The sequence below is a fragment of the Myotis lucifugus genome, unplaced genomic scaffold (assembly GCF_000147115.1).
Source record: "Myotis lucifugus unplaced genomic scaffold, Myoluc2.0 scaffold_308, whole genome shotgun sequence".
NCBI lineage: Eukaryota > Metazoa > Chordata > Mammalia > Chiroptera > Vespertilionidae > Myotis > Myotis lucifugus.
The window spans coordinates 613693-640569 of NW_005871356.1; the positions used below are offsets into that span (position 1 = coordinate 613693).

Below are 26877 nucleotides of genomic sequence, written 5' to 3' on the forward strand. Positions count from 1 at the left end.
AGTGGAAGAGAGAAGGAGAGAGAAACATCAATGAAAGAGAAACTTCGATTAGCTGCCTACTGCATGCCACTTACTGGGGATGGGTGCCGAACCTGGGCATGTGCCCTGACCAGGAATCAAACCAGCAACCTCTTGATGCACAGGCCAATGCTCAACTAACTGAGCCACACAGGCCAGGGCAAATTGGAAATTCTTGATTCTAGAGTCAGAATTTTCATTACTAGAGACCAACAGGACACCGGGTCCATGTGCCCCTTACAGGCTTATCAGGATACCAACAATCTGGAGTCCCATTTTTATATGTTGAGTTCAGCTGTCTCCTTCCCCACCAACGTCAATGTATACAGAGAGCCAGTGCACAAAAAGCACCCTCCCTCAACCTCTCCACACACCCCATGGAGGAGGACTGTGCCACTGACATGCCTACCTACATCCTGCTCTCCACTCGCTCCCCACAACCTGGGCGGCAGGGGAGATGAAGCTGGATGTAGGCCTTTGTACAACCAGCAGAACATTATGCTCACTATTGTGATGTGGGTATTTAGAACCATCATCTTTTCCTCTGGGTCTCACATCATCAGCACCAATATAAAGTCATTGGAGCACCCAGCCGCATGGACCGAAGGGGACATTCTGAAGCTGCCTGGACCCTCAATATCTCCTTCAGCCTCTTACAAAACAATTGTACTATCCCCTACATCTTTATGGCACTTCACAGTTGAGAAATCTCTCTAACTGGCATCATCTCATCTAAGCTTTCTGAGCTGTAATGGGTCAATAGAATAATTTTTAAAAATAAAGGGTGAAATGGGCTCAGAGAAGTTGAGTAAGTTACAGGAGGTCACAGAGAAGTGGGGGATCTCTTGTCCTAGTCTGGAGTCCTTTCCACAACACCAAACAAATTATAGACATGGAAACAAATACACTTTTGGAGAAAACTAAAACTCCTTATGGGAATAAGCTTTCCATTACACATTTAGAGATTAAGCCTAAATGCAAACCTTCCCCTGATGGTGGGACAGCATTAACAAACGTACCCCAGGCTTCCACATATTTAAAAACATTAAACTAATTCCAGGGTTATAGGCATGATTTAAGACATGGTAGTTAATAGAAAAGTTCTAGATAGAAAATAATTGTAGCACAATTGTACATCTGTATATATGCACACATTTAGAAAACATATTGCTTTTGATGTTTGTGCATTTCTTAGTTACCATTTTACATGCTGTGTCCACACCTGCTTCAACCATATACTTTAAGCCACCATATTTTTAATTACCTATGACTCTTTTTCAGTTAATTATAACAAGTAAAATGTTTTAACCAATGAAGCACTTTCATGAGTAAAAATCCAGATTTTTAAAATAAGTTTCTAGGAATAGCTCAGTTTTCACATTTAATATCTGAACCTCACATTTATCACAGGTAGCACGAAATTGTTTTTATTTTAAAGAACAGTTATATATTAAGAGCAAAGAGTATAAAATCAATAAATATACTCCCCTGTATCATATAAAATGTGTGTGCCACATTTCCCTAAGAAATTTCCTGCATTTAGACATCCTGGTCCATATTCACCTGAAAGTCTGAATGTACACTTTACCCGGCAGTTTTTACCTTTGGGCTTTGGTACATTTCATAGAAAGGAAAATACAGGCAGTGGAAGTAGAGGCAGAAGTAAAAGACTTTGAGCACAAGAGCCCATCAAGTGTATGCTGGGGACAAGTAAAATGAGGACCTCTCCCACTGGGCTTCGGTGGCTAAGGGTGGCAACGGTACAAAACGTGCAAGAAGTCAAAGAAATCCTTTTCCTTAATGGGAAAGACGACACCATGCAACGTGAGTGGAGTGATTAAGAAGAAATGTTTATTGGATTCAATTACTCCGCTGATGGCTCATCTAACTTTCACTTTGTGTTTAAATATTTGCCTGAAAAATGACTTCACATCATTTGTATGGCCTCAAAATGTCAGGATGGTGCGGATACTGAAACACAAAATTAAAGATATTATTTTAATATTTATGTAGTTCACACTCTTCCATGTAAGAGTCCACCCTTCCACCCTTGGACTCTTACATTTGATGTGTCTCAGTGAACAGGTGTCTGTGTTTCCTGCCACTCCATTGCCACCCCTATGCATTCAAGTCAAAGATAGTTCACCTTTTCCGGGTTTGGTCTTGTGTTTTCTCCAACCTTAAATTCAAACCTAAACATGGCTTTCATTTAGGCTTTATTATGCATTGGGATTCTCACAAAACATTTTTAGAGCCTACATGCTTGGCATAATAGTTAACTGAAAACAATAATGGGTAATGAGTTTTTGCTATTTGTCACATACTCCATAGATGTTCCTTGTGTATTTTATCACTTAAATTCAACAATGCTATGAGGCAAACTTTAAAGATTAAAGATTAAAAATACTGAGGCTGCCCTGGCCGTTTTTGCTCAGTGGATAGAGTGTTGGCCTGTGAACTGAGAGGTCCCAGGTTCGATTCCGGTCAAGGGCATGTACCTTGGTTTGCGGGCGCATCCCCAGTAGGAGATGTGCAGGAGGCAGCTGATCGATGTTTCTCTCTCATCGATGTTTCTGACTCTCTGTTCCTCTCCCTTCCTATCTGTAAAAAATCAATAAAATATATTTTTAAAAAATGCTGAGGCTTAGAGAGATTTGTAACTTGCTCTAGGTCACACATTTAGTGCAAATTGCTGGGATTTAAACCCCAATGCAAAATTGCACAAATTATAAGATGATGGGTATCTTGCCTGAAGGAAGCAATGATGTAACAGTAAACGATGAAGATTTAATAGAGCTCTGATAAAGTGGTGCATAAGGAGATAAAGCTGATTTGTATTTAGAGAGACTCCATTCTTGGGAAGATCAGACATATAACATTTACACTACAACTCATGTTCTTTCTCAGAATCATCTTCTGATGAATAAATACTTTAGAAAAGGTCTTCATGCCTTTAAAAATTATATTAAATATTATATTACATTAATATTTAAAATAACATTTATATCAAATGTTACATTATATTAAAACAATCCCAATGTAGCGCCACCTACTCCTATATGTAATTTACATTTACAGCCATTAATGTCAACCTTTTTAACTGGCCAGACAGAGGCTTCAGTGACTCCAGGTTATGCTTATGACAGCAGGACTCTGATTCTTTTTCTTAGCAAGGGTGAGTGTAATTTTGTATATAAAGACTAGAGGCCTGGTGCACAAAATTGTGTACTGATGTGGGTGGCTGGGGCGAGGGGCCACAGCTGTTCTGGTAGTTCCGCTGTTTGGTCGATTTGCATGTCACCCTTTTATTATATAGGATGAGTGGCTTTGATCATTTAGATTCACTGTAACCAACATATGTAATTTCATTTCAGCAGAACAATGTTTCAGCAGAAAATGCAAAACAACTGTTCCTAGCTTCTCACAATATGATCTTAAATGTTCTGCATGCAAAGACTGAACTAGTAATCTAAAACCAAGGCACTCCAATGTTTTTCTCATACTTTCACCTCTTTTCTCTATTAATCAAACCCCCACCATAAAAGGAAACTTAAAAACTACCTCTTTCCAGAACGAAGCAGGTCAAATGCTTCATTTATTTTCTCAAAAGGTAAAACATGGGTTATTAATGGATCCAATGAAAACTTCTTAGCCATAAAGTCAGTCACAAGTTTGGGGACGGAATCTTTACTCTTAAAGCCTGAAAAGAACATGACATCATTGTTAGGGGCAGCCAGGGGTAAGAGAACTAGAGAGGAGACTTTCTGAATAGAATTCAAGTGGAAGTTCTACTGCTACTTACTTGTACGAAGACTACTATTACTGAGGTCAGTGAGAGACTGAGTGCTCCAATATCCTCTTGCAGTGGTTAGACTTTTTGTTGTTGTTGTTACTTTAAAAAAATCTGACGAGCTAAGCTAGGGTCCTTAGTTATTAGCTCTCTCACAGAGAAATTATTGTATGCATGGTTATTCCCAAAGGCAAGGAGCAAAATGTGCAGCTGTCTAGATTTGGGCAATGAGCGTAACCATGAATTATTGCTATGGACTTCCTGTGTCCTCTTAGGTATATTTCATGCCTTGTGCAGTCACATGTATAAAGAGAAGTGGTGCTGAAAGACCCTAGATTATGGGGACACCAGAAAAGCCTGTCTTGGGAATGTGTGTATTAGTTCTACATCTAGTTGATTTGGAGCCTGTAGATGTATTGGAGCCTATTAATTTATTTCAAACATTTTGCTTTTTAAAACCTGGCTTTGTCACTTGATGAAGGGGAGAAATCCTGAGATTAATAAGAATTCAGCCCAATTAGAAGGCAGAGGAGGGTGGCGGTGGGCAGGGGTAAGAGGTCAACCAAAGGACTTGTATGCATGCATGTAAGCATAGACAATGGACATAGACAGTAGGGGGGGTGAGTGCATGTGCTAGGTGTCAGGAGAAGGCGGGGAGAAATCAATGGGGGAAAAAGGCGACATGTAATACTTTCAACAATAAAAAATTAAAAAAAAAAAAGAACTCAGCCCTCAAGCCTAAATACATACCACCAAAAATTGCTCCTGTCCAGGTACGTCCACCCAATAGCAGTATGGGGTTCAGAGAGATATTCTGGGAATCAGGCGGTACTGCTACAATGACGCTTACGCCATATGCCTCTTGACAGCTTTCCAAGGCAGCCAGCTGGAATAAAATTAATATCTGGCATCATTGAAGTGGACTTTCTGATAGTCCTCATTCATGGTACATGGTATCATGTAATTTTGATTTTGCTACATTGCAAACATGTGGAGGGAAGAGACTATATGTCTTTGGCTTCTTCCATCCCATTATGCCCAGAATAGTACTGTGGTTTTAGGAAATGTCCAGAAAACACTTTTTGAATGAGACAATGGGTGAATGAATTTGTGTACACTTAATTCTTCCTTAATAATGTAATGAAGAGGCAAATGTTATTACAAATATATCTATTTAAAGCCTGATTCCTCAAATACAAGTAATGTTTTATCATCACCCAATTGTCAGGCAATCTATGAGTTGGTTAACTCATTTTCATTTGCATATTAAATAGTATTTTGAACTCAGTACTTTAAATCAGGTGTTTTGATGGTGAATAAGATATAAGATCAATTATATCATCACAATTTGTCTTTTGTCCACTTTATGGTCTCCCTTTTTAATGGTTCCCTACAGTACTCTCCTTTTCTAATATGGACAATTTTTCTGTATTTTTTCCAGCTTTGTTGAGATATAATTGTCAAATAAAATGTAGGCTATACAACATGATCTGTAGCATGTAAATATGATGATTTATTATACATATGCAACATGAAATGACTAGTACAATCAAGTTGACGTTACCTCACATGGTTACCATTTTCTTTTTTATAGTAAGAACATTTAAGATCTATTCCCATTGCAAACTTGAAGAACAGAATATAATATTATTGACCATAATCACTATATTGTACATTAGATCCTCAGACTTTACTCATCTTTTAACTCTCATTTGTACCCTTTACCAACATTTCCTCATTTCCTACCCCAACCCTAGCCCTGGCAACCACCATTGTACTCAGTGGTTCTAAGACTTCAACTTTATTCCACATATAAAGGAGATCATAAAGTATTTGTCTGTGTGTGGCTTATTTTACTTAGCGTAATGTCCCCAGCCTTACTTATGTTGTTGCAAATGGCAGGATTTTCCTCTTTTTAAGGCTGAATAATATGCCACCATATACATATCACAATTTCTTTATTCACTCATCAGTTGACAGACACTTAGGTTGTTTTCACATTTTGGTTATTGTGAATAACGCTGCAGTAAACATAGGGGTGCAGAAATCTATTCAAGGTAGTGATTTCATTTTCTTAGGATATATACCTAGAAGTGGGGTTACTAGATCATACCATAGTTTTATTTTTAATTTTCTAAGGACCCTTTATACTGCTTTTCAAAATGTTGAACCACTTTACATTCCCACTAACAGTGCACAAGGGTTGCCTTGTCTCCACACCCCTGCCAACACCATTTCTTGACCCTTTGATAACAGCCATCCTAACAGGAGTGGTGAGGTATTGTCTCTGTAATTTTGATTTGCACTGCCCTGATGATTAATCATGGTGAGCACTTTGTAATATACCTGCTGGACTGAAATGAACATGTTTTAAATGGGCTCTTACCTCCCAAAAATGTATACAGTGCATTGATTTTACTTTAAACTATACCTATAATTCTGAAACTCCAAAAGAAAGCCTTCCTCTTCCAGTCAGGGCTTTAAACATGTTGTAGTAGGACACTTTTTCAGGATCTCCCAGCTATATATACTGACCAGTGACCTGGTGCACAAAATTCGTGCACATTAAAAGGGAATTAATTAGAGGAAATATTTTAATATTGCTATTTGCTCTTTCTCTATAATAGAAGTGTCAGAGATGAAAGAAAATTAGTAAAATGTATATGAAAATCTTCCTCCTGTCAGAGTCTGGGGCATGCCGTGAGACCCAGACTCAAGTCCTCGCCCACCCGCGTGCACCTCAAAATTGCACGAGACCCAGACCTGGCCAGCACCACCCCCATTGGGCTAGATCCAGACCCAGCTGGCCCCACCCCCATCAAGCCCCACCCAGTGGGGGTGGGGGGGGGCACGAACTCAGGTCACCTGTCCTGGCGTCTGGGTGGGGGGGCACGGCCTGAGTTCCCCTGGGCTGGGGGGCTGCACCTTGAGGTCCTCTGGCCCAGGCCAGGGGGCACACCTTGAGGTCCCTGTCAAGCCCTGCTGGGCGGGGAACATGCCCACAGGTCCCCCAGCCTGGTGCCAGGGCAGGGGACACTGCCTGAGACCCCCCGGCCCAGGCCAGGGCAGGGGGCACACCTTGAGGTTCCCTGTCAAGCCCTGTTGGTGGGGGAAGTGGATTGAGGGGGAGGCTTAAGGTCCCCCGGCCTGGCGGCAAGGTCGGAGGCACGGCCTGAGGTGCCCTGTCAAGCCCCACCAGGTTGGGAACGCAGCATTCAGGTCCCTGCTGATTGTTCCTTAAGGCTCATTATGGGAACTTGGCCTCCGCTGTGGGTGCAGCCATCTTGTGTAACAGAATCCCTGCCTCTGCTGCGGGTGTAGCCATCTTGACCTTTGCAGCGTGATAGTCAATTTGCATATTCCCTCTTTACTAGATAAGATTAATCCTTTGATTTTGGAGTATGACATCTGGAAAACCAGATGACTGTGGGACATGTGGTTATCAGACATTTGGTGTCTTCAAATAAAGTAACAATCCAATCCCACATGAGGAATTGGAAGGAATTTAGCTGGAGATGGCTTCCTCATGGTAATTGACCATGTTTGTAATTATTTGAAAGTAATGTTATGTATGTTGTAGAGATGATGGAAGCACTGCATCACTGAAAACATTACTTCCTATCAGTAGCACCAGATAATATTTAGTAAGAGCTTTCCACTGGACAAGTGGCACTGTGCTAAGTATTTTATATGCATTGTCTCATGTAATCCATAGATATGTATTTCTTATACTTTTTGGTGAAAAAATCTGTTGACTTTTAAAAGTATTCAGCCTAACACATAGATTTGGCGCTTAATATGTGTGCCAGGCACTGGGCTGTATGCTGTGGTAAATGGGGCCTGTTTTATGTTAATAAAATGATACTTGTCTTAAATTGCTCACTATTTCTTTTGAGCAAATTGTGATTTATGAAAAAAATCGGAAGTCATTAAAACATAAAAATTATTAAACCATTTTGTTTAAAAATGTGAGGAGAAATTGAAAAATAAAATTTTTCAATTTGAGAACAGCATTAGTATTATTTATGTTTACTTAATTTGAATATTATACCTAAAAGTTAACAAAGTAAATTTTAAATGGCCTAATACTCTAAAAGGGAAATATTACTTGAACTAGGATGGCATAACTGATGGAATAAAACATTTCTTATAATAATAAATAATCCAGGCATTAAATAGGAGATGAAACATCACTATTCATAGTTTGAAAAATATTCTGTACATATAATATTCATATTCTGCTGCCTAAAATCACTCTCCAGAATGCAGAAACACGCATTTCATGGCATTCCATGGCACATACATACCATGGTGTCAAGCCGACCAATGACTTCAAATGAAAAATCCACACCTCCACCGCTCATTTCCTTCAGCACCTCGTGGATGGGTTTCTTGAAGTCCTCTGGGCTGATGCACTCGGTGGCGCCCAGTTGCTTTGCCTTCGCATATTTGTCTTTGTTGATGTCCACCCCAATGATCCTGGCTGCTCCAGCCGCTTTACAGCCCATGACAACCGACAGGCCGACTGCTCCAAGGCCAAACACCGCACAGGTGGAGCCTGGGGTCACCTGTGTTTCAGAAAATGCAAAAATGGATTAGGTAATGATTGTTGTATAAAGTGTCCTGTCTTACCCATTATCAGGACTATTCAGACTCTTATGTCCAACCTGCTGTCAAAACCTGTTTTGGCTTCAGTTGTTTCGTATTTAAATTGAGGAGTTTAAATCTGTGGTTCTGAACTTTGCCAGACATTAGACCCCCCTGGGGAGCTTTAAAACCTCTCAATAGCCAGGTCACAGCCCATAACCAATTACATCAGAACCTGTGCAGGTGGGGCCGGGTTCCCAGGTGATTCCAATGGAAAGAAAGCCCAGGCTGGGAGCCAGTTAGTTGAATGATCTCTCAGCTCTAAATGCCAGTGACTCCCATCTTGAAGAGAATCTACGGCAGTGATGGCGAACCTATGACACGCATGTCAGAGGTGACACGCGAACTCATTTTTTTTGTTGATTTTTCTTTGTTAAATGGCATTTAAACATATAAAAGAAATATCAAAAATATAAATCTTTGTTTTACTATGGTTGCAAATATCAAAAAATTTCTATATGTGACACGGCACCAGAGTTAAGTTAGGGTTTTTCAAAATGCTGACTCGCCAAGCTCAAAAGGTTCGGCATCACTGATCTAGGGGCTGAAATCCATTGACAGGCTTCAGTAAATTGTACATACACAGAAGCAATTTTTGGAAATAAAGTAAGTGGGAAAGGTTAATCCATGAGACCAAAAATAATCTAATCAAACGCGCAGCGATTAACTCCTTGTTTCGTTAGCTTTAGAAGTCATGACTAGTACAATGAGAACAGAAATTAGCTGTAGGGCAGAGAAGAGTTATTCTCAGCTTCAAGTCAAACCTAACAACAGGGGAAATGGAACTGGAAACTTTAAACAGCTTGAGACCAATGTGATCTTAGTGGGTCTTTATCTTTGCTTTTTAAAATACACTAATGAATAATGCAATAAAAATTGGCCACATTTTAATAATGGATGGAATTCATTTTCATGAGTGCCCTTGCCCTCTGCTCTGTGTGCAGGCTCAGTTAGACCACCTGCTCAAACAGACAAGGCAATTGCACAAGGGACTTAGTGCTAGAGTCACAGAAATTTGAAAAACATGTGCTTTCAGTTGTTGAAATTGGCTAGGGACTGTTTAACACACCTAGTCAGCTATAGGAGTCAGCCTTCAGTGTGGGTAAAATATTCCTTCTGTCCCAAGTAATCATGCATCCTTTGGAGTACAACATCACTTTTTACTTTACTTAAAAAAATGTGAGGTTTGTGTCTGTGGTTTTAAAATGCAGGTAACTATATATTCCTAGAGGCCCGGTGCATGAAATTCATGCACTGGGGGTTGGGGGTCCCTCAGCCCAGCCTGGCCCCTCTCACAGTCCAGGAGCCCTCAGTGGCCTAAGCCACAGTCTGGCAGCAGAGGCTCCAAGCAGGCACCCTGTGTGTGTGTGTGTATGTGTGTCCACCGGTGGCCTGCCCCCAGCCACGTCCGTGGTTTGGAGCAGGCACCCCGTGTGTGTGTGTGTGTGTGTGTGTGTCCACTGGGGGCCTGCCCCCAGCCACACCATGGAGGCTTGGAGCAGGCGCCCCGTGTGTGTTGATCTCTCAGGCTCCTGACTGTGCCTGTGTGTTTTTCTCTCCCTTCCTCCATTGCTGGGGGCAACCTAAGCCTCCAGCTCCATGGCCGCTTGGCTTCTCCGCTGCAGCCACAGTGAGGCTTTGTTTCTCCGCTGCAGCCTTAGCGGAGAAGCCAAGCCTCTTCAGTCTTCAGTCTTCAGTCTTCACTCTTTTTTTAAAAAATATATTTTATTGATTTTTTACAGAGAGGAAAGGAGAGGAATAGAGAGTTAGAAACATTGATGAGAGAAAAACATCGATCAGCTGCCTCCTGCACACTCCCTACTGGGATGTGCCCGCAACCAAGGTACATGCCCTTGACCAGAATCGAACCTGGGACCCTTGAGTTCGCAGGCCGACGCTCTATCCGCTGAGCCAAACCGGTTAGGGCTAGTCTTCACTCTTCACTTGGCTGGAGCCTTCAGTCTTCACTCCGCGCCTGCGTATGCAAATTAACCACCATCTTTGTTGGGTTAATTTGCATACTCATCTGATTGGCTGGCAGGCGTAGTGAAGTGACACCAATTTACATGTTTCTCTTTTATTACTGTAGATTAGTGGCCTGGTGCACGAATTTGTGCACACTGAAAGAAAATTAATTGCAAGAAATATTTTAATATTGCTGTTCTCCCTTTCTCTATAATAGAAGTGTCAACCAGGGAGGAAGAAAATGGCGGAGGTATAGATGGACGTGTCCCGTGCCTTGTCCAGGAGCAGATAAGGGTGAGCAGCTGAAACAGGTAACATACAGCCCTAATAAACAGAGGATATTCAGCTGGGAGACAGTTTGCAGCTGGGAAAGACAGAGGACTCCCGGAAAAAGGGAACAGTTGGAGATTGCGGCTGAAATCTCTCCCGGAGAGCCGGCTCAGCCACAGAGAACGTGCCATCTTGAGTGGCTGTTATTGGGAGCATATAAAGCCAAAGACCCGGCATCCACGGCATCCAGAGATCGGCTACTAACCCAGAAACAACGGACCCCAAGCAGCGTGACTACGTGAACTTAGAGGAACCCTGATTCTCCTCACGGTAAGGTCAGACTTCCCCTAAAGGTGCAGTTTGCAATTCAGGTTGGAGAGAGGAACGCGCGCACACACATGCGCTGGGGAAATCTGAGCCCCACAAAGTCCGCGGCCATTGAGGCCAGCGTGATCCGCAAGTGTGGAAGGGCTCCCGCAGGGCTGCTGGCAGAAGGGAATGCTAAAAATAAGCCCATAGCTGGACTGGGTGCAAAAAGCAACCTTGGATTTTGCCAGTGTGCTGGCTGCTTAGCACTGGGGAAGAGAGGGTTCACAGAAGGGACTTCTCACAGAGCTGAAAGGTGGGGGGTTGTGAATTCGCACAACTTCTCAGGCTCTTGTTCTCTCTCTTCCCATTAAATCTTTGCATTTGATTATTAAACCCAGTACATGGGATTGCCCAGTCGGGGTCACTCGCAGAGACTGCAGGGGAAAGTTGTTTTTGTGGAACCTGGGAAACAGAGCGGGAGTAACGACTAAAGAACAGGTTCTAGGACAGTCGACTCTCCCAAACCAGTTTTAAGTGCGACAGGGAAAATAAACCCAACTGCTGGATAGAGAGGACTTATAGCCTTGGAGATCAATCCAGAAAAACTGCCACCCATGCGCTGATCCACGAACTGACTCTTCTGTAAACACAAATAAAGGCAGTCAGGGAAACAAATACGGCCTGCCTTAAAATCAGGACTGTGGTTTACAACACAGAGGAACAGTGTATCGCAGGGAAATTCAACACTCTCCTGAATACCTGGCATGACTAAGGCGTCCCAGAAAGAAGAGTAGAGGACCTGAAGCACCTTCACTACTGTACATTTTTATTTTTAATTCTTTTTTCACCTTTTAATTAAGAAACTATTTTTTTTCATCACCTGATTTTACGCTTTTGATTACTACACTTTTATTTTTAACTAGCATTGTTATTACTACCATTTTATCTTTTTTTAAAGTGTCATTATATTTTCTCTTTATCTTATTTTGGGATTAGTGTTCTAAATTCTATTTTCATCTTTCCTTTAGCATCATTTTATTTTACCTCAACTTTACCTTTACACCAAAACGCTCCTCCTCACTTTTCCCTCTTTGAAGTCCTGTTTCTCTTACCCTATTCCTGCTTTAGATTTTCCCTATTCCTTCTTTTTACCCCTGTTAAAATTTCACCCTACTTATATATCTAATTCCCATCCCCTGCTCTAAATCCATATACACCTCTCTCTTCTCTTTCCTCACTATCCAAATTTTTTTTCTCTCTGTCATTTGATTATTGTTTACTTGACTGTTGAGTATATTGGGGTGTTTTTTTATGCTTGTTTGTGAGATTGTTTTGCTTCTTCTTTCTATTTTTATGTTTGTTTATTTTTGTTTTTCTTTTCCATTTATTTATTTATCTATTTATTTATTTTTGCTCCTGTTTTCCCTCACCTCACTTGATATCAATTGTTGTTTGTAGTTTGCATTCTGTTGCTTGAATTTGTTGGGTTAGTGGCTGTTCTATTGGAATTTTCTCCACATATACATAGTTTTTTCCCCTCTTCTATTTCATTATCTTTCTTTTCTTTCTTACTCTTTTTTCCTTTTCCCAATTTCATTTTCACATTCCTTTTTTTTCTTTTTTTTTCTCTTTTATCTTTTTCTCCTCTTTCTTCCTTATCCTCAAATTCTCTTTGATCTGGTGGTCACCTTTATTTGGGGTTATTAGTATCGTGAATACATTTGTGTTCAGTGCCTTGTGCTTTGTGCCTTTTTGTGTTGTATTTTGTGCCTTTAAATCAACGCAGCAGAGAGAGAACTACATAACCAAACACCTGGAAAAGAGAGATCATGGGGAGACAAAGAACCAGCCCGCACATGAAAGGAAAACAGGCATCACCAGAAAAGGAAGTAAACAAAACGGAGGCAATGGAGGCAAGTAACCTGTCAGAGAAAGAATTCAGAGAAATGGTCATAAGGTGGATGAAAAGAATGGAAGACAAATTCAACAATATGTGTAAGAACCAAGAGGAAATGAAGAAAAACCAAGAAGAAATGAAAAATGACATCACTGCTATAAAGAACTCAATAGAAAGCATCAACAGTAGACTAGAAGAAGCAGAGGACCGGATCAGTGAGCTAGAAGACAAGGTAGGAAAAAATACCCAAGCAGAGTAGCTTCTAGAAAAAAAAAATTAAAAAGCAGGAGGAGAGCCTAAGAGAACTTTGGGACAGCACAAAATGAAACAACATCCACATAATAGGGGTGCCAGAGGGAGAGGAAACTGAGCAAGGAATAGAAAACCTGTTTGAAAAAATAATGACAGAAAACATCCCTGATATAGGGAAGAAAAAGCTCACACAAATCCAAGAAGCTCACAGAGTCCCAAACAAAATGAACCCCAAAAGACCGATGCCAAGGCACATTATAATTAAATTGGCAAACACTAACGACAAAGCAAGAATCTTAAAAGCCAGAGAGAGACAGAAAGTTACGTACAAAGGATCCCCCATCAGGCTAGCAACTGATTTCTCAACAGAAACCCATAAGGTAAGAAGGGAATGGAATGAAATATACAAAGTCATGCAAAGGAAGGGTCTGAATTCAAGAATACTGTACCCAGCAAGGCTATCAATCAAAATTGAGGGTCATATCAGGAGCTTCATGGACAAAAAAGGACTACGAGAATTTATTACCACCAAACCAGCAATGCAAGAAATGCTAAAGGGTCTGCTGTAAAAAGAAAAAATAGGAAACGAAGAAGGAACACAGGGGTAAAGAATAAAAATGGCGACAAACAAGTATCTATCAATAATAACTTTAAATGTAAATGGATGAAATGCCCCAATCAAAAGACATAGGGTAACTGAGTGGATAAGAAAACATGACCCATATATCTTCTGTCCACAGGAAACCCACCTCAGAAAAAAGACACACACAGACTGATGTGAAGGGATGGAAAAAGGTTTTTCAGGAGAATGGAAGTGGAAAAAAAGCCAGGGTAGCAATACTTACATCTGACAAATTAGATCTCAAAGTGAAGGTCATAAAAAGAGATAAGGAAGGCCACTTCATAATACTAAATGGAGCAATCCAACAAGAAGAAATAATTCTGGTAAACATATAGGCACCCAATGTAGGAGCACTCAAATACATAAGAAATCTTTTAGAGGAGATCAAGGGAGAGATTGACAGCGACACAATCATAGTAGGAGACTTTAACACCCCATTAAAACCATTGGACAAATCCTCTAAAAAAAAACCAGCAAAGAAACATCAATCCTAAATGACACACTAGATCAGATGGAATTAATTGACATCTTCAGAACATTTCATCCCAAAGCCACAGAATATACATTCTTCTCAAGTGCACATGGGTCATATTCAAAGACAGACCATATATTGGGTCACAGGCAAAGTCTCTTCAAATGCAAGAAAATTGAATTCAGATCAAGCATTTTCTCAGACCACAGTGGCATAAAACTGGAAATCAACTACAATAAAAACAACCCAAAAAAATCAAACACATGGAGACTAAATAGCACACTATTAAACAATGACTGGGTTACCAGAGAGATCAAAGAAGAAATAAAAAACATCATGGCAACAAACAACAATGAAAACACGACAATCCAAAACCTATGGGACACAGCGGAAGCAGTCTTGAGAGGGAAGTTCATAGCACTACAAGTCTATTGCAAGAAACAAGAAATAATGAGAATAAATTACCTAACTCTACAACTCAAAGAGTTAGAAAGAGAGCAACAAGAAAAGCCCAGTGTAAGCAGAAGGAAGGAAATAATAAAGATCAGAGCAGAGATAAATTACATAGAGACCAAAAAAACATTACAAAAGATCAACAAAACCAAGAGCTGGTTCTTTGAAAGGATAAACAAGATTGATGAACCTCTAGCCAGGCTCACCAAGAAAAAAAGTGTGAGGATCCAAATAAACAAAATCAGAAATGAAAGAGGGGAAATAACAACAGACCCCACAGAAATACAAAGGATTGTTAAAAAATACTATGAACGACTCTACTCCAACTAACTACACAATCTGGAGGAAATGGACATATTACTAGAAAAAAACAACCTTCCAAAACTTAATCAGTAAGAAGCTAAAAGTCTCAATAGGCCAATAACTATGGAGGAAATTGAAGCAGTAATCAAAAAGCTTCCAGCAAACAAAACCCTGGGGCCAGACAACTTCACAGGGGAGTTTTACCAAACATTCAAGGAAGAACTAAAACCTATCCTGCTCAGACTACTCCAAAAAATTCAAGAAGAAGGAACACTTCCAATCTCATTCTATGAAGCCAGCATCACCCTAATACCAAAACCAGACAAAGACAACACAATGAAAGAGAATTACAGACCAATATCCCTCATGAACATAGATGCTAAAATCCTCAACAAAATTCTAGCAAATCGGATCCAGCAGTACATCAGAAAGATCATACTCCGTTACCAAGTAGGATTTATTCCAGGGATGCCAGGATTGTACAATATCCGCAAATCAATAAACCTAATACATCACATAAACAAATTGAGAGAAAAAAACCACATAGTCATATCAATTGATGCAGAAAAAGCTTTTGACAAAAATCCAACACCCTTTCTTGATAAAAACTCTCAGCAAGGTAGGAATAGAAGGATCATACCTCAACATAATAAAAGCCATATATGACAAACCCACAGCCAACATCATAATCAATGGGAAAAAACTAAAACTATTTCCCCTAAAAACAGGAACAAGACAGGGATGCCCCCTCTCACCACTCCTGTTCAACACAGTACTGGAAGTACTAGCCGTTGCAATAAGACAAGAAGAAGAAATAAAAGACATCCAAATTGGAAAAGAGGAAGTAAAACTCTCCTTATTTGCAGATGACATGATATTATACATAAAAAACCTTTAAGACTCCATCAAGGATCTTAAGAAGTGCTGCAACCATCCATACCTCTTTCCTGTGGCTGCTATGGAGTCCCCAAATCTCCCCAGTGGGGCTTAAGAGGGTGGGGCACTTATTAAGTCGTCTGGGAAGCTCATGCTGCTGCAGAAGATGCTGTGGAAGCTAAAGGAGCAAGGACACAGAGTACTCATCTTCTCAAAGATGACCAAAATGTTAGACTTGCTAGAGGATTTCTTAGACTACAAAGGCTACAAGTATGAGCACATCGATGGTGGCATCACTGGTGCCCTGATGCAGGAGGCCATTGATAGATTCAATGCTCCTGGGGCCCAACAATTCTGCTTCCTCCTGTCCACCCGGGTTGGGGGCTTGGGCATCAATCTAGCCACTGCAGACACTGTCATCATCTTCGATTTCTGACTGGAACCCTCATAATGACATCCAGGCCTTTAGCCGCGCTCATTGAATCGGCCAGGCCAACAAAGTAATGATTTACCGGTTTGTGACTCGTGCATCAGTGGAAAAGTGAATCACACGAGTGGCCAAGAGAAAGATGATGCTGAAACATCTGGTAGTGCGTCCTGGGCTGGGCTCCAAGGCGGGCTCCATGTCCAAGCAGGAGCTGGATGACATCCTCAAATTTGGCAGTGAAGAACTATTTAAGGATGAAAACGAGGGGGAGAACAAGGAGGAGGATAGCAGTGTGATTCACTATGACAATGAGGCCATTGCTCGGCTGTTGGACCGAAACCAGGATGCAAGTGAAGACACTGATGTGCAGAATATGAACGAATATCTCAGTTCCTTCAAGGTGGCCCAGTATGTGGTGCGGGAGGAAGACAAGATTGAGGAGATCGAACTGGAGATCATCAAGCAGGAGGAGAATGTGGATCCTGACTACTGGGAAAAGCTGCTGAGGCATCACTATGAGCAACAACAGGAAGACTTAGCCCAGAATCTCGGCAAAGGCAAGCGGGTTCGCAAGCAAGATAACTACAATGATGCTGCTCAAGAGGACCAAGATAACCAGTCAGAATACTCAGTGGGATCAGAGGAGGAGGATGAAGACTTTGATGAGCGTCCTGAAGGGCGTCGACAGTCAAAGAGGCAGCTCCGGAATGAAGAAGATGAGCCACTGCCTCCACTGCTGGCTCGCGTTGGGGGCAACATTGAGGTGTTGGGATTCAACACCCAACAGCGGAAGGCTTTCCTCAATGCTGTGATGCGCTGGGGGATGCCACCGCAGGATGCCTTCACTACTCAGTGGCTGGTGCGAGACCTAAGGGGCAAGACTGAGAAAGAGTTCAAGGCCTACGTGTCTTTGTTCATGCGCCATCTCTGTGAGCCCGGGGCAGACGGCTCTGAAACATTTGCTGACGGGGTCCCTCGGTAGGGCCTTAGTCACCAGCAAGTATTGACCCGCATTGGAGTCATGTCTCTCGTCAAGAAGAAGGTACAAGAGTTTGGGCACATCAATGGGCGCTGGTCGATGCCTGAGCTGATGCCTGACCCCAGTGCTGACTCCAAGCGCTCCTCCAGAGCCTCCTCTCCTACCAAAATGTCTCCCACCACCCCCGAGGCTTCTGCTGCCAACAGTCCCTGCACCTCTAAACCTGCTACTCCAGCTCCAAGTGAGAAAGGAGATGGCATAAGGACACCACTTGAGAAGGATGAAGCTGAAAACCAGGAGGAGAAGCCAGAGAAGAAGAGCAAAATTGGGGAAAAGATGGAGACAGAGGCTGATGCCCCCAGCCCAGCCCTATCGCTCGGGGAACGGCTGGAGTCAAGGAAGATTCCTCTAGAGAATGAGGAGCAGGGGTAGCTGGAGAGATGGAGCCTGAACCTGGGTACCGGGGGGACAGAGAGAAGTCAGCCACAGAGTCGATGCCAGGAGAGAGCGGGGGAGGAGAAGCCGTTGGATGGACAGGAACACAGGGAGAGGCCAGAGGGGGAAACAGGGGATTTGGGCAAGAGAGAAGATGTTAAAGGCGGCTGGGAGCTTCGATCTGGGCCTCGAGACGAGCCACGATCCACTGGGCGACGTGAGGAGAAGGCAGAGAAGCCGCGGTTCATGTTCAATATTGCAGATGGTGGCTTTACAGAGCTTCACACACTGTGGCAGAATGAGGAACGGGCAGCTATTTCCTCGGGGAAACTCAAGGAAATCTGGCACCGAAGACATGACTATTGGCTTCTGGCTGGGATTGTTCTCCATGGCTATGCACGGTGGCAGGACATCCAGAATGATACTCAGTTTGCCATTATCAATGAGCCATTTAAAACTGAAGCCAATAAGGGGAACTTTCTGGAGATGAAAAATAAGTTTCTGGCCCGGAGATTCAAGCTCCTGGAGCAGGCGCTGGTGATTGAGGAGCAGCTTCGGCGGGCGGCCTACCTGAACCTATCACAGGAGCCGGCGCACCCCGCCATGGCCCTCCACGCCCGCTTCGCCGAGGCCGAGTGCCTGGCTGAGAGCCACCAGCACCTCTCCAAGGAGTCGCTGGCAGGGAACAAGGGTAAGGGCCCTGGCGGCCCCGCGCGGGGGAGGGCCCACAACGCTGCTTCTGAACCAGCTGGAGGAGTTGCTGAGCGACATGAAGGCAGAGGTGACCCGCCTGCCGGCCACGCTGTCTCGAATACCCCCCATCGCAGCCCGCCTTCAGATATCCGAGCGCAGCATCCTCAGCCTGCTGGCCAGCAAGGGCACGGAGCCTCACCCCACACCGGTCTTTCCCCCGGGTCCCTACGCTACACCTCCGGGGTACGGGGCGGCCTTCAGCACCGCTCCCATAGGGGCTCTGGCCGCCGGAGGCGCCAATTACAGCCAGATGCCTGCAGGGTCCTTCATCACAGCCGCCACCAAGGGCCCTCCAGTGCTGGTGAAGAAGGAGAAGGAAATGGTAGGGGCATTAGTGTCAGACGGGCTGGATCCGAAGGAGCCCCGAGCCGGGGAGGTGATCTGTATAGACGACTGACTATACAGGCCTGCCCTTCACCCAGGCCCCGTGCCCGAGGCCGACCCCCAGCTCAGACTCTGGGGTCTGCTGCCAATCCTCCGCCTTCCCCACCCGCTGGGCCACCACTGGGCTAGGAGCCCCTTTGCCCCTCTCTCTGACTCCTCTTTTCAAGAAGGGCCCTTTGTCTGTCTCCACTCCCACACATCTTTCCCACCATGCTTTGAAGACTGTGCTGGTGAGAAGAGGTCTGGGTGGGAATTGGTTAGCAGGGTCTTCCAAGAACCTTTATCCTCCACTGCCAAACATACACAGCTTCCCAATAAATGGTTGTGGGAGGTAAGAGGTGGAGCCTTTATTCCTGCAGGGTGAGCTCCATCTTGTGCAGAGGTGGGGGGTTAGCACTGCCTGGCCTTTAGAAACTTCCGGTGGAGGAAAGGAGCTTTGAAGAGAGGAAGGGAACTTTAGATAAGGATGACCATGAGCCCTGGCAGAGCGAAAGGGAAGAGGAGGGTTGGCTGCATGTTTCCTTCCCTTACCTCTCCTGAAATAGAGTGTGGAGCAGTTAAAGGGAGTCAATTGCTGCTCCGCCTCAGAATAAAGACGCCATTCACTGGCTCAGTTACCTCCTGTGTACTGGCATCTTGTGTTGGGCATCTTACCCCCTCCACAGGGGCCAAGAACCACCCCTACAAAGAGAGTAATGGTTGGGCGATACCCCCTCAAGCCAAAGAGGAGCTCCCCAATCTGACCTAGGGACCCAGGTGACCTAGAAAGGGTGGGAGAGAACACAATGGTCCAGATGCTGGGGGAACCCCCAGCTCTGGGGCTCAGGTTCTTTGAGGACTTCTCCCCTTTCTTCTGAAGGCCTGAATACAGACTAAATTTGAGTGTGTGAGGCAGGGGGCCTAGTCAGGAGGCTACTTGCTTTGAGGACCAGAGAAAAATAATGGATAGCAGGCTAGGGAGACACGGGCATGCACACCCTCTTCCCCAGGAGGGGCTGAGGAGAGTGGCAGTTTGCATGCCGAACCCTCCACTTCCTCTTCGCTGCCCCTTCCCTTTCTTGCTGGCCATTCCCCAGTCTCTCTTCACACTCACTCCTGGTCTGTCCCAATCCCCTCTTCTGTATCAGGTTTATTGGTTGTACATATAAATTATACTTTCCTTTCAAAAAAAAAAGACTCCATCAAAAACTGTTAGACTTAATAAATGAATTCGGCAATGTAGCAGGATACAAAATTAATGCCAAGAAATCCATGGCATTTCTTTACACCATTAGTGAACTTACAGAAAGTGAGACTAAAAAAGCAATCCCACTTACCATCAAACAAAAAAAAATTAAGATACCTAGGAATAAACTTAATGAAGGAGGTAAAAGACTTATATGCAAAAAACTACAGGACACTGAAAAATGAGATAGAGGAAGACATAAACAGATGGAAGAACATACCATGTTCATGGATTGGTAGAATCAACATAATCAAAATATCCATATTACCCAAAGCAATCTATAGATTCAATGCAATCCCCATTAAATTACCAATGGCATATTTCACAGATCTAGAATGAACTCTCCAAAAATTCATCTGGAATAAAGAACAGGCCTCGAATAGCTGCAGCAATCCTGAGAAAGAAGAACAAAGTTGGTGGGATCTCAATACCAGATATCAAACTGTATTACAAAGCCACTGTACTTAAAACAGCTTGGTACTGGCACAAGAACAGACATATAGATCAATGGAATAGAATAGAGAACCCAGAAATCAACCCAAACCACTATGCTCAATTAATATTCGACAAAGGAGGCAAGAGCATACAATGTAGTCGAGACAATCTCTTCAATAAATGGTGTTGGAAAAATTGGACAGATACATGCAAAAAGATGAACCTAGACCACCAACTCACACCATACACAAAAATACACTCAATATGGATAAAAGACTGAAACATAAGACGGGAAACCATAAATATACTAGAGGAATCCACAGGCAGCGAAATCACAAACATATGCCTAAGGAATCTCTTCTCTGATAATGCTCCTAGGGCAATGGAAACTAAAGAGAAAATAAACAAATGGGACTACATCAAAATAAAAAGCTTTTGCACAGCAAAGGTAACCATCAACAAAACAACAAGAAAGCCCACTACATGGGAGAACATATTTGCCAATGATATCACCGATAAGGGTTTAATCTCCAACATATTTACAGGGAACTCATGCAACTTAACAATAGGAAGATAAACAATCCAATCAAAAAATGGGCAAGGGACCTAAATAGACACTTTTCAAAAGAGGACATACAGAAGGCCAAAAAACATATGAAAACATGCTCAAAGTCACTAATTATATGAGAGATGCAAATCAAAATGACAATGGGGTATCATCTCACACCTGTCAGAATGGCTATCATCAACAAATCAACAAACAACAAGTGTTGGAGAGGATGTGGAGAAAAAGGAACCCTTCTGTACTGCTGGAGGGAATGCAGACTGGTGCAACCACTGTGGAAGACAGTATGGAGTTTCCTCAAAAAACAAAAAATGGAACTCCCATTTGACCCTGTGATCCCACTTCTAGGAATATATCCCAAGAAACCAGAAACACCAATCAGAAAGGATATATGCACCCCTGTGTTCATAGCAGCACAATTCACCATAGCTAAGATTTGGAAACAGCCTAAGTACCCATCAGCAGACGAGTGGATTAGAAAACTGTGGTACATCTACACAATGGAATACTATGCTGCTGTAAAAAAGAAGGAACTCTTGCCTTTTGCAACAGCCTGGATGGAACTGGAGAGCATTATGCTAAGTGAAATAAGCCAGTAAAGAAAGATAAATACCACATGATCTCACTCATTTGTGGAATATAGAGAACAACATAGACTGATGAACAGGGACAGATCCAAAGACAGGGAAACAGCAATCAGACTATCAATCCCCAGAGGGTAAGTAGGAGAGGGTGGAGGTAATGGGAAGAGATCAACCAAAGGACTTGTATGAATGCATATAAGCCAAACCAATGTACATGGGCAACAGGGGGATGAGAACATGAGTGGGGGGTTGGGGATTAATGGGGGGATAAGGACACATTTGTAATACCTTAACTAATAAAGAATTTTTTTAAAAAAGTGTCAACCAAATTCACAATCAACAATGACAGATGGAGACACACACATGCAATTGGTGCCAGGAGAGCTTTATATGTATTGCATGTGCATGAGTTAACTCAGCCTTTTATAGATATAGAATAAACTTGCTTAATTAGACATGCTTTCTGATTTTCCTAAACTTTTTCCTGCCCAGTGAAGCATCCCAACTTCTTTTTCAGGTAATTGTCAGCAACATAGCAGTAAATATCAACACAAAGCAGATTATTATTGTAGATCACACAGGGAGAACAATGGGTAAAATATTTAACTGCAGCAGTGTTTGACTATATTCTGCATAGTGAGAAAACCTAAGTCATTTTCAAGGTCCACCATTTCTTACTTCTTTTCAGTCAGGTCAAGTTTCTAAGCTTTCTAAATCTCCATTTTCTGGGTAATGAAAAGAAAATAGGATTCCACTGGGTTTCCTATCTACCTACTCTAGGACTTCTGTGAGGATCAAATGAGATGAGGCACAGGAAAAAGCTTCACAAACATTTGGTGACAGTGTAAAATTTTTCCACCCGGCTATAAAGCAAGCCATGTTACTGGGCTGAAGAAACTCCAAGGAGGCTAGTAGGTAGGGAGAGGAAGCCAAGCATTGCTATTTGATGTCATTACCCAGACGGATACTTAGCATATTAGCATTTTATATATATGGATGGTTTAATATTCACCAAGAGTTTTTAAAAAGACATGCTATGTGAGTCACAGCCATAAGATTTAGGGCAAGTAGCATTATGGATCTGGGCCCACTAGATTTCTAACCGTTTGTGAAGAGAGACTCTTAAAGAATTTCTCCTTCAAAGCTACCACCTCTGTGGGGGGTATGTGTGTGTGTGTGTGTGTGTGTGTGTGTGTGTGTGTGTCCATGGCAGGGGAGGAGATGAAGCAGTGAGATCCCCTAATGAGTGGAAAAAAATGCATAATACATCACCTCAGCTTTCTTGCTTTCCTCATAGGTTTCCACAGAGCAGGTAGGTTGGTGATGCTTGGTCTGGAGGTGTATCAGGTAAGGCTTTGGAATCTACTGCTGGTCCTAATTGTGGGAATAGTGGGTCATGGACTAGATGCTCCTCAAAGGCAACTCTTTCATTTCATTTACTTTTGCTGCCTCAGGACCTAGAAGGTCATACTGTGCCTGGTGCATGTTTGTGCTGACTCACAGTAGAATGGATGACTAAATGAGGCCTCAGCTCTGAAATTTAGTAATCCCATAAAGAACAAATACAGAAAAATAATTATTGAAAATGGCACTTTTACCTTTTCTTCATTAGTTATCAACAGCTTTTTCATTTGTTATAAACAGATTAAATTTCTAGGATATGCTCTTAATTTTTTCTGAGGGCACTTTTCTTTTTGTTTTTGTTTTTGTTTTTCTTATCTGAGGGCATTTTTCTACTCATAATTGACACTCTAAATTCTGTGGAGTATATCAATGTTGTTGTGGTAGTGGGAAGGCAGGAAAGCTGACAGTAAAATTATGAAGAATTGCCTGGATTATTATGAGAAATCACTTTCCTTTTTGTTTCTGACAACCCGAGTGCAACTGCTTTATCATCTGTTGTCATTCTTACCTTGGCAACTTGGATGGCAGACCCATAGCCAGTTGTGAATCCACAGCCAATCAGACAGACTTTCTCTAGTGGTGCAGCTGCATCAATTTTGACCACTGAGATCTCGTCCACCACTGTGTACTGGGTGAAGGTGCTGGTGCTAAGGAAGTGGTTGATGGACTTCCCTTTGCAGGTGAACCTGGTGGTACCATCCTGCAAGGTCCCACGAGGCATGCTCAGACTAGCCAGTGCAACACACAGACAAACAAGGGCATGAGACACATGCATAACAGTGTGCAAATTCATTGGCTGTGTCAGGAGAGTAATGGAAACTTACTCATTTTTCACACAGAAGTTGCTTCCTGGATGTTTACAAACTTTGCATTTTCCACACTGGGGAGTAAAGAGTGGGATGACTTTATCACCTGGAGGGGGGAAAAGCAAATTCTTATTAAATTTCTACCCAGGAATTAATAGAGCAAGCACTCAAAGCTTATGGGTATGTATTAGAGGCAGTTGCCTTTCAATAGTCTCTCAGAAACAGGATGCAGTCACCATGATGTCATTAGACATTGCTGGCAGCATTGTTATTGGTTTGGGTTTGTATGTGCCTGAAGATTGCCAAAGAGGACATGTGACTGTGGGAACAACCATGGATTTTAAAGTATTTCCACTGCATTAATAGTTATCTTTTCCTCCATGCCCTTTCTCTAGATAGTTTTATACACATTTTATTTAACCCTTAAGAATTAAGTCTTAAATGTTCTTAGTGTAAGTATATTTATAAATTTTAGTTATGAGAGGCTGCCATAGTTTCACTAGATGTTGAGGAAAGCCAGTATTTTCTAATAGTTTCAGTTACAATAAAAATGAGAATTTTGACAACCATTCTTGGCTTTTCAAAGTGACTGTTTATTTTTACTATAAAATGATTTTCTATTTTTTATATTTTAGGGTTTTTTCCCCCAAAGAAAACGTAACAAAAATGTGAGAAAAAAGAATTAAAGAAATTCCTTTAAAAATCTCAACCCTCAATGAGTTAGGCACTTTCTTTTAGGATGAGAATTCATTTTTAAATGTTTTTAGCTGATAACTTAATTTGTGAATTATTTATTTTGCCTGCTATGTTGGAGGGAACCAGCGTGAAAAGTAAAAGTGTTATTTATTGTTAATTTATTTCTAAGTAAAGGAAATACTAAGAGCTGAAACTCAAACCAGACCATATATTTTAATATTTTCTGTCAGCAAGTTTAAAAAGTATTTGGTAATGGGGCAGGTCAAATCTACTGGCTAAAGTTATTTTTTTTTTAAATTAAACATTATTTTTGTTTTCAACTAGTTCTCCTACATATCCACAAAACCCACAAAAATGGTTAGACCATAATATTTAATAGATAAACTTTATATGGAGATAATAGCATGAACATTTTATATTTATTCACTCTTTACCTCTAAGAATACTTATCTATATTAATGCACAATAAAATTAAGACAAAATAAGTGTTAAGGATAAACTAGTACCCTGTAACCAGTCACAGTTAGCCATGGTTTAATGTAGTAAATCAGATATTGTTTATTGCAGGGGCCTTCTGCCAGGTCTCTCCTTTTCTTCTAAATAGCTTGTTTCATTCATTCTGTGCTCAAGGAGGGAGGCCATAGTGGAAGGGAAAACCAGTGAATGGGTTCCACTTCCCACCTAAGAGGAGATCATGTTGATTCAGTCAGAGCCTCTGGCTCCCCACCCTGGGAAGTCAGCACTGAACAGTTCCCATGCACAGACCTATAGGCTCAGGACACAGACTTAGATGTTTTTCCTGTGTCCTGAGAGAAAACAGTGCTTAGCAACACTGAAATGGAAGTTATTTGATTATGACCTCAGGGAGTGGGTCCCTTTTGATCCTCATGTATCCCAGGATCTAACCTGGTGCCTGACATATAGCAGGTGCTCAACAAATTCCTGCTGAAGGAGAGAACACAGGAGTGCATGAATGCATACATGTCTGAGGCAGGAAGGGGGCAGAAAAGGAGTAGACCTCTGTTCAAGCCCTAGCTGTGCTGCTGCCCTCGGCAAGGTCTTGCATCTCTCATTGCTTCAGTTTCATCACCCAAGCTGGGCGTTCTTGGAGTCCTGAACAGTACCTTCTCCAAGTAGGAGTTCTATACCTGGCTTTACTGCAGTCACTCCTTCTCCAATGCTTTCCACAATGCCGGCTCCCTCATGGCCTGGGATCATAGGAAAAGGTGTGGCGAAGTTTCCATTAACCACGTGGTCATCTGACCGACAGACCCCTGAGGCCACCATCTACAGGGTAAAGGGAAGATAATTAGGTTCAGCAAAACTGTGGCCCTCAGATGGACCTCACATGCCCAGCTTTCTAAAGTTGGACTTTTGAAGTTTTCAAGGATTTTGCTAATAATCTCTATTTCCCCCAAATACACAAGATCCCGTTTCTCTCCAAGATTACTCAGTTTATGCATGCATACAAGTCCTTTGGGGGCGGGCAGGGAGAGATCAAGGGGAGTGGGGGAGGAAGAGACTTATGTAAGACTTTAAACAATAAAGAATTTAAATTAAAAAATAAGTAAATAAAAATAAAAGTTTATGAGTGAAAAAAAAGATTACTCAGTTTAAAACCCTCCCTGCCTTAAGCAATTCAGAATAATCTGTGAAATAAGTTTCTCAAATAACTGTCTTATGTAATAGACAAGAATGCATGCTTTTTCCTAGAAGTAGAAACTATAGATTAGCAACCAAGAAAATTAAGTCAGTTAAGCTCCACCATTTAATGCTAATTGATTTTGAAATCTTGCACTTTTTTTCTGTATAAACACATCAATACTTTTTAATTTCATTAGTGTGAAAGAATTTCAATCTACAATAGAACTGGAGGATATAAAAAGGAAAATCTAATGTATGTGTCATCAGGAAAGACACATAAGGACTGAGAAATCGTTTTCCTGTAAATGCCTGATTTACAGAACACTGATAATATTGGAATTTTCCTAAATAAAAATTGGTCAGGAGTTGCCTCATAACAACCTTGAGAAATTTTGAACTAAAATAACTCTGGTGGGATTCATCTCACATTTTAAGCTGAATTGAGCTTTGTTTGTATGACTGGATTTGCTTTTGTTTCAATGATGAAAAATTGTTTAATGAAATAAAAACAAAAGAATACATGGCTGCTATATTATTATCAGATTAAGCAGAATTCAAGGCCCAAACTAATTAAATGAGACAAAAAGAGTATTATATAATAATAAAAGATACTCTCATAAAAAATATATACATTTTAACAGACTATAACTGAACTCTTCCCTCTTT

The 26877-nt window shown here is 41.9% G+C and overlaps 1 protein-coding gene across 1 annotated transcript; it reads right to left on the reverse strand.

The window, feature by feature from the left end:
* Positions 1-1927: 1927 nt before the first annotated feature.
* Positions 1928-25854, reverse strand: LOC102434954 (alcohol dehydrogenase E chain-like). The gene is made up of 7 exons (XM_014465718.2): positions 25716-25854; positions 23890-23977; positions 23574-23793; positions 8116-8376; positions 4559-4694; positions 3580-3718; positions 1928-1989 (listed from the first exon to the last, which is right to left on the reverse strand). Exons 1-7 carry the CDS (start codon positions 25852-25854, stop codon positions 1965-1967), a joined length of 1008 nt encoding a protein of 335 aa, XP_014321204.1. The 3' UTR covers positions 1928-1964.
* Positions 25855-26877: the final 1023 nt, after the last annotated feature.